At 34.6% G+C, this 9,260-nt stretch overlaps 1 protein-coding gene across 1 annotated transcript; it reads right to left on the reverse strand.

Annotated features, from left to right (window-relative positions):
• Positions 1–951: 951 nt before the first annotated feature.
• Positions 952–8,321, reverse strand: LOC126700745 (uncharacterized). The gene is made up of 5 exons (XM_050398936.1): positions 8,307–8,321; positions 7,286–7,588; positions 6,788–6,828; positions 6,596–6,696; positions 952–1,170 (listed from the first exon to the last, which is right to left on the reverse strand). The coding sequence occupies exons 1-5, from the start codon at positions 8,319–8,321 to the stop codon at positions 1,160–1,162; spliced, it is 471 nt and encodes a 156-aa protein (XP_050254893.1). The 3' UTR covers positions 952–1,159.
• Positions 8,322–9,260: the final 939 nt, after the last annotated feature.

Below are 9,260 nucleotides of genomic sequence, written 5' to 3' on the forward strand. Positions count from 1 at the left end.
GTACATAATGCCAATTGGCTAATAAATATAAAACTATTAGAAGACCATCCAATCCCAAAATCACTAAGTTTCTTTTCCTGCTCACAACACAACGTCAAAACTCCCAAAACTTGGTATTTTTCACAATCTGAAACTAGAGGGGAAAAAAGGGTGAGCTGACACCTCAATAAGTAATCAAAATCTTAATAAGTTTTATCAAGCAATAGATCTGTAAAGTAATAAGATGTAATATGAGTTTTCAAAAGTTATAATATACTATGGGTTTTCAAGAATAACTAAGAAGTTTCATAGTCTTAAAATAATAAGTTGCAAATAGTTCACGTACTTTAACCTTACAAATATATATCATAGATGGTTTAGTAATTAGTCAGTTTTCCATATATCAAAAGCTATAACTTACAATAGGTTCCAAAAATACATAAGCAGTTTAAGTGACTAAAAATAGTTAAATACTCAACATTTCCAAAATCACATATGTAGTTTTAAGGAATCAAAATGGTTCAAATACTCAAACGTAATTTATATTCTCAACAATCTTATGAATATTGTCACGCTATATCCCCGTGACTAGACATCAGAATACCAATGAATAACCCCCATTGGTTTGGGTATCAGAGTACCAATGAATAACCCCCATTGGCTGGGTATCAGAATCAATTCATAGTCAGATTGTTCATAATCATATACATGAAATCATAGTTTCTAACAAAAATATATCTTATTCAAGCATGTATGTAAAAATCATATACTCAGTATTAAAATATAGTTGTAATAATCTTTTACTTGAAATCAGTAATACAATAGAAATAAAAATTCTATGTAACAGAGTCAAAATATAGTCAGATTGTCTAAAATCATATTTATCAAATCATAGCTCGAACAAAAATATATATCTCATTCAAATACATACATATATATATATATATATATATATATATATATAACTATATACTTAGTACTCAATATATTTGTGATAATTCTTTATTCTTTACTTTAAATCAATGTAGCTAAAACAATTAAATAAAATAGTAACAATTATAATCAAATTTTAGTAGTTAAAATATAGTAGTATAAGCAAAATAAAACCAATTAGGATAAGGTTACTTACCTCCAAAAGCTATTCCAAAAGAACTTTTTCTTAACAATTCCTCTAAAATCTTTAGATATCACCTAGGACAATTTTCAAATATTTTTACTCAATAATCAAATAATTTAAGGACATATAATCAATCATGGAAATATACTTAATATCCTCTACAAAATATAAAGCTTATAGAACTATACAAATGGACTCACTAGGATTATATTTTGCTGAACTAATAACACTTTAACACTAAATTAAATTTTCTCTAACCAATGATATTCTAACCAATAATATTCCCTTGCATTAATCGAAACTCATTTTGCCATGAGGAAGGCAGTAGCCAAAATATCATTGACCTAGGATTTAATATACAACCCCAAAGAAAACGTTAATTCATCCTAACATATATAATCAAAGAAACGTGGCAAAACTAAAAGGACCTAATATATACAAATCTAATAGAAAACCTGATGGCAATATATATACCTATTCTAGGGACCCACAGAGAACAAAGTGAGAACCATACTCCCACAGAAGCCAATTCCAAACTTTAATATATAGCCTCAATGGTTTTACTAGCATAATCTCAATGAAACGGTGGCAACATCATTGACTTATTATAAATAAATAAATAAATATATATATATATATATATATATATATATGTGTGTGTGTGTGTGTAAAAAACTGAAGGAAGACTTAAGCCAAAATCTTGGATTCTTGAAATTCCGTGGCTCAATCTAGGATTATATAAAAATATCCTAATGAAAACGTAATAGTCATGCCTTTGTTCATTGATACACAACGGCAAATCTAACTGTAAAATATAAGTAGAATTTTAGGACCAAAATCAAACTTATGAACAATCTAACATCACAATTGATTCCAAGATAACCTTATAAACTTTTAATTCTTTGTTTCTAATGGTGAGAAATCATACCTTGAACAATTCGATTGCCTCCTCAATTGTACGTGCTCTAACTCCAAGGAAAAACACCTCTTAGCCTCCTTGATAAAACCCTTCCTATGAAAACCATAATTTATCTTTTTCTCCAATTTTTTTTTTTTTTTTAACACATCAGAGATGTGGGCTTGGTGGGGTAGTGGGTTGGAGTTTAAAATCAAATTGAGCTTATCTCTTTCGTCTCCAAGAAGCCCATAAAACATCTTCATCTTTTATTTGTTTATTTTTTATTTTTGAATGTTCAATAAGTGTATAAAATACTATGAACGTTTAGACCCCCAATTTTCAAATTATAAATTTAAGCTTATTATCAAACAATTAATGTGCGGAATATGAACATAAGCATATAACAAAATTGATAAACAATCTCAAGCAAATAAAATCACATCCACAACAGAAATTAAATGGCAAAGATTAAGGGAAGAGAGATGCAAACACAAGGACAACACAACAATGTGTTATCGAAGAGGAAACCGAAGTCTTCAGCGTAAAACCTCTCTGCCGCCCTCCAAGCGGTAAATAATCCACTAAAGAATGTAGTTGGGATACATAAATAGCAGAAGACCCTCCAAGCCTAATCTACCCAGTGTACCTAAGCCCTCCAAGTTACTACTCCAACGAGGTTACGCCAAACCTATTTCTTCTTTAGCTTACCAGATTCCGTTATAGCCCATAGCATCAACCAATATGAAATTGGTCCCTTCCTAATTGCTTCCCAAACACCAAATGGTCTTCTCACAGATATGGGTATGGTGAGAAAAGGTTTTGGTAATGTACCTCTCAAGGATGTAACAATGGAGATGGTGAGAGTAGAGGAATTTGAAGAGTCTCTATATGAAGATTGGGGATGAATCAATCTTGTTTTTCTCTAGGGTTTCTCTCTCAAAATTCTCTCTAGAAGCTCTCAACATTTCGTGGGTATAAGGGGTATATATACTAGGGTAAGAGTGGAATGCGAAGAGTCAGTTTTTCAAAACAGAGCTGGCTGGCGGCTTGGCCTCACAACTTGATTGAGCCGTGAGTTCCAGCAGCGAGGTAACTGAATGGCTAGACTGGACTTTTTGTCCTGTAGTGCTACAGTTGGCATGACGATTCAACTTCTCTACATGCTTGGCACATGTGCAACTTTTGGCGGCTTGTAAGCCGTGAGCTACCCGCGAGATCCAGTCGCGAGTCCCTGCTTCTTTGCACAATCTTGAGCATTTCTTCACACTCTCTCACATAATACCTTTACATAATTCCCACCTAAATACAGGGTTACTAATTGCTAAAATACAAGCAAATTTGGCACGAAATTATGTAAGGTTGAATTTAATCAACCATGTGTTGGCTTTATTCCATGACAAATTTTCTTGTAATATAGCACTTAGAAACCTTGTATTTAGGTGGGAATCATGTAAGGGTAGTGTGTGAGAGATTTTACGTATCCCAACTACATTTTCTAGTGGATTATTGACCGCTTGGAGGGCGGCGGAGAGGTTTTACGCCGAGGGCTTCGGTTTCCTCTTCGATAACACATCGTGTGTTGTCCTTGTGTTTGCATCTCTCTTCCCTTTATCTTTGCCTTTTATTTTCTGCTGTGGATGTGATTTATAATTGGCTTAGATTGTTTTCCAATTCTGTTTATAGCTTATGTTCATTTTCCGCACACTAGTTGTTTGACATAAAGCTTGAATTTGTTAATTTGTAAATTAGGGGTCTAAACATTCAAGGGTGTTTATACACGTTTTTGAACTTTCAAATTAAGCAAACATGATGGTTGATAAAATTCAACCTTACAATCTCCCCCTTTGGCTATTTCGTGACAAAACCCTAAAACAAACTCTAGACTTAACATGTGAGTTGGGAACAGTTGAACAAAACTCACTCACACCTAACTCTAGAATCTGTCTAGCTCTTGAATCTGTCTAGCTCTTGAATCATATGACCAAGTATCTCCTAAAACACAACAACACAATATTATCATTGTATGTAGAAAAACTTGTAATGCATATAAGGCAAGCACAATGCGATCAAGCAAAATGGAATAAAGTAATAAACCATGGCTTGACCGTACAAGCAATCACTATAAGATAGTGACCACAATGCTCATTCACACTTGGAATGAACATCCAGACATACAAGATAATAAGCTCAATGCAAATCACTTGCATGTCCAACACTCAACCAATGCACAATACATGAAGTATATGCATCTCGGAACAAGATCCTACTAGGGCACAAGAGTGAGAGTACTTAAAGAAAATGCATAACATTTAGCTAGAAGTACTAGGCTACAAAGCATAAAGGCTGCATAAGCATAGTACAAACCATAAAAGCCTACAAATCACATGGAAACAAACTCTAAAAGCTTACAAAAGCAACATGGGTACAAATTACAAAATACTGAAATAACATATGCTAATATGAAGCAAAATATTAAACAGAAATATTGAACATAGGCCTGCTTGCTGAAATCTCCCCCTTTGATAATCTTCTCCCCCTTTGATCAAGCTATTTCTCCTCCTTTCATTGTATTCCCCCTATGAACATCATCTCCCCTTTTTTTATCATGGAATAGCTAGTCCTTATCTTCTTCTAGCTTTCTTTAAATCTGATCTAATTGAGTTTGGAGAGAGGTGAACTTCATATCCCATCAAATGTTGTGATGGTGTAAGATAGATGTGAGTCCAGACATCTTGGTGCTCAACTCGTGGATAGATGCCACAATGTTGTCGAGTTTTTCATCAAAGGAGAATGAGCTAGAGCGCGAACCACTATGAGAAGCGGAAGTTTCCGTTTTAATTTTCTTCCGACTATGACCAATGCTAGCATTGAATGTACGCATGTTGATTGTACTCGGTTTTGTGTAGGGAGACTCATCTTCTGTTGTGTGAATCCCTTTGAGCTTTAAAATCCTAGAAATGAGATAGCAAAAAGGAACGCATATCCTTGACTCAGTTCGTAGAACCGTTTTGCGCAGAACATGAAAGATATGAGCACAAATGTCAATCTCTACATTAGAGATTAGATCATGAAGAAACAAGGCACATCCGAGGTTCATACATAATTCACCTTTGCCTCAGATCAAGTTGCTTGTGGTACTTGTATCATATATCACCCTAAAGCCATATTTCATTAACAGCAAACTATGGGGCTGTACTTGTATCATGTCCTTCACCAACTTAGCAAACTATTTCCTTTCCTCTTTTATCATTCTAATCACCTAAGAACACTTGAACTTCACTAGGAAACAAACTCATCAAAAGCACCACAAACTCAAAAGCAATGCAAATTCCATAGAATATCCAATTCATGTTTCTTCCTAAACAACCAAGCATACTCGTCTTTTCTTTTTTTATAATTCTAACCAACTAGGAAGAGTCTATAACGTCACTTGGAAACAAACTCATAAAAAGCAATACAAATTCCATAGAATACCCAATTCTTGTATCTCCCTAAACAATTTAGCAAGCATATACTTCACTTATAAACAAACCCATGAAAAACATCATATTGGCCATAGCTGGTTTGGAGTGGCCGAGGCCCTATAGGCCCCATACATATATAGCCTAAGTCCATAGAGTGGCTGCACCTATTATGCTCACTTGTCAATTATAATGGTAACAACTTTAATGCCCATTTCCTATCATTGTCATGTAAAGGATTTTGACAAAAACTTTCTAGATTGGAGTACTATATATGTCTGAAAATTGGATAAGAATTAAATTAATTACTTAATTAAATAATAACTCCCTTTTTTGATGATTTCTTGGGCTTTTTTGTTTTATAAAAAATTTCAGGAAATGGTTATCATTTGGTCTCAATTTTAAGAAATGGCATAGCAAAGATGCTCATTGCTCACCAACATCACACACAATTCATATTTGGCCTCATCTTATTATGTGAGGCAAATTCATGAAAAACCACGGACTGAGGTCTTTTAGGTAAGCTAAAGTAATCAATGTGTCTATCATCTAGCTAGCCTCTAAAGGGTATGAATTTTCACATGCTCAATCAAGTTTATATTGAGTGTCTTTATCTTTTATTTTATTTTATTTTATTTTATTTTATATATATATATATATATATATATGATTATAAATTTTTGTGGGGCACCACAGCATCAAGGAAGACTTATATATAGTGCACCGACTCTAAGTGGTAGCTAAACAACTATTTAGCTTAGCGATACAAAACATGAAGAATTCCCAACCTTGAATTAGTACCCATCTCGGAAAACCTCTTAATGAGTCGGATCCTAGTTGTTCAACATAAAGCAATGGCATTAAACCAAATGCCAAGCATTGGAAATTTTCTACACGCAAGGCCAAGTCCAAAACCAATTAAATTTTATTTTGAATAAAAACATCAAGGACCTTAGATATACCAACAAGTGTGGACCTTTTGGCTTAAACATAGGCAGATACCAGACATTATATAGCAAAATGCAACATTAGGAAAAGAAATCATAATAACTTTAGTTATAGATTAATTCACAGCTAAAATTAGTGCCCAACAAAAAAAAAAAAAAAATTGCAAAACTAAATATGTCAAAGCAAGCAAACCTTCAATTGCCTCTCTGGGTGTCTTGAAATTCAACCCAATGTTCTTCCAGTAGCGATTTCCACCCTTTCCAAGCCTCTTGGCCTTCCCAGATTTCTTTGGGCTAAAAAAAGAACAAACACATTCCCAACATAATCAAAAATCAGATCAAATAAACAAATGACTGCAACAAAAGAAAACCCATTTAACAGTACCTTAGAAACACCTTGGGCTGCTTCAAAAATGCCTTTTCAGTCTGAAAAACCAGAGCAAAAAACCAAAACCCATTAATAAAAATCCAATCTTGAAGTCCGTAAAGAGCTCAAAATACAAACTTTGTAACAGACTACTAACAGTGTCTCATACGACCCCTCATTATAGTACAGTATTTAACTATATATTATGTTGAATAAATAAAACTTCTATATAATTAAAAATATATAAACACACAGAGAGAAGAATAGGGTCATGACTCATGAATAGATGACGGGAACATTTTCTCAGTAACCAAACAAAAGGGTTGCATGACTCCAACCCAAATCCTCAATCTTTTTCCTCAACCCAGACCATCAAAAATCACCAATCACAAACGAAACTTCAAAAAATTTAGGATCTTTTCAATAACCCCAAAGCAGAATCAAGAACAACATAAACAAACACACACAAAGACCCAAATGCAAATTGAGAAAAAGGGAAAAGCTAAGAGAAAGTACCCGTAGAAGAGTGGAGAAAGATCGGCGATGGGGCTTGGGTAACAGATCGACGATTAGGCGCGGCCTGTGTGGGTCAATGATGGCTGATTGAACAGAGAGCTTCAGTGAGGATGATGGATGAACAAAGTTGGGCTTTGAAGATGGGTGAGAAGGATGATGAATCGGGTCGGCAATGGTGTGTGAGCTTCGGTGCAATGGAGCGTGAGCTTCGGTGGCAGCGATGAGGATGATGATGAAACGGTGAGGATGATGGATGAATCGGAGGTGAGAGCTTGATGAGAAGGATGAGAGACAGGTGAGAGTCTAAGACAGGTCTTTGAGAAAGAGAGAATGAGTGTGAAACAGCAGAAGGCTAAGATCGGGCTTTGAGAGATGGAGGCTGATGTGCTATTGGAGGGGCTAGGGTTGAAATTTTTTAGTTTAGTATTTATACAAAGCCTAAAGCCACGTTTTTAACCTGCGACTATAGGCAAAATATGAAGCCATGTTTAAGAAACGCAACCCGATCCTAAACTAAAGCTGTGTTTTAAACACGCGGCTTCAGACTAAATTTAAAGCCGCGCTTATAAAATGCGGCTTTAGGCAAGCTAGAGCCGCATTTTCTAAACGCGGCCATAGTTAAGATTAAAAAAAGAAGAAGAAATATGCAGGTCCTATAGCCGCATGTTTTAAATGCGGCAATAGCTCCACCCCAAAAAATGCGGCTATAGCTCAAGAAAATGTGGCTTTAGACGCGTTCTATGGCCGCATGTTTAAAACGCGGCCTTTGTTGTTTCTTTAAGCCGCATTTTTTAAAAATGTGGCTTTAGCTTGTCTGTAGCTACATTTTTGCAAACGCGGCTTTAAAAAAGCGGCCTAAGACCCACGTGTTTTGTAGTGGAAATAGAGATAATTCTAACTCATTTATAGCTCAAAGTCCACTTCACAATCGAATGGGAGTAAAACATGACAAGCTTTCCAACAAGATATACTTATCTCTAATATACAATTGAGTTTATCTTGATTGTTTGAAAAAGCTTACCATAAGATTTGACATGACTAGTTATTATATGTGCCATCTAAATCCAAGGTTTACAAAATTCTTAGGTAGGAAAGTCCCAATTAGATGGGGAGATAATTTTAGCTCTTTGCTCTTTGTTTCAATTTTTTTAAAATTTTTAAATAAGTTAGTTTTTAGTTTTTGGATTTTGGTCATACATTTAACATAAAATCTATAATAAAAAAAAAAAAAAACTATATTTTTTATATCGTACGTAACAAATAAGCCGATATGTCCAAATAACCTCTTTTAGGCCCGCTAGCGTGCTCATGGCAGCTTTGCGTGCACACTACCAAGTTCATAACATACTCAAATAACCTCCTTTGGACATGTCTATTAGTCTATGGTAGCCCATCGTATATGCAGCTAAAGTCATGTGATGAAATTATATGATACCCAAACAAAAGAAACAAGGAAATTTGTTAAATCTTTTTTTTTTTTTTTTGAAAAGGTTAAAGCTATTATTCTTTGATGTGTTTGGATTAATGTCATTATTTGTGTTTGTCTTTTTCTTCAACAATGATTGATACACAAAATGTTTTATTAAATTAGTATAACATTTCTGTAAAGCCTGAAAATTATTATCTGTTGCTCCATCTATCAAAAGATGCCAATACAGGTTGTAGCTTGGGCAGGTCAGGGGTAGCGCTAAGTAAGAGCATTCCCATCAACACTTCTAAAAAATTTAGCATTTACCATCTCAAAAACTAATTTTATAATATATAACACATCATTTTACAATTGTAAGGTTGAATTTTATCAACCATCTTGTTGGCTTTATTCCGTACCAAATTTGCTTGTATTTTAGCAATTAGTAACCCTGTATTTAGGTGGGAATCATGTAAGGGTAGTGTGTGAAGAAATGCTCAAGATTGTGCAAAGCAGGGACTCGTGACTGGATCTCGCGGGTGGCTCGCAGCTTGTAAGCCGCCAGAT

Source organism: Quercus robur, chromosome 9 (genome assembly GCF_932294415.1).
Source record: "Quercus robur chromosome 9, dhQueRobu3.1, whole genome shotgun sequence".
In the NCBI taxonomy this organism is placed as follows: Eukaryota; Viridiplantae; Streptophyta; class Magnoliopsida; order Fagales; family Fagaceae; genus Quercus; species Quercus robur.

Excerpts from the sequence above, each read along its gene's own strand:
- LOC126700745 (XM_050398936.1), bottom strand. Across the intron at positions 6,829-7,285 it reads CTTTCTCCACTCTTCTACGG|ACTGAAAAGGCATTTTTGAA; the intron begins GTACTTTCTCTT and ends CTGGTTTTTCAG. Across the intron at positions 6,697-6,787 it reads CAGCCCAAGGTGTTTCTAAG|CCCAAAGAAATCTGGGAAGG; the intron begins GTACTGTTAAAT and ends TTCTTTTTTTAG.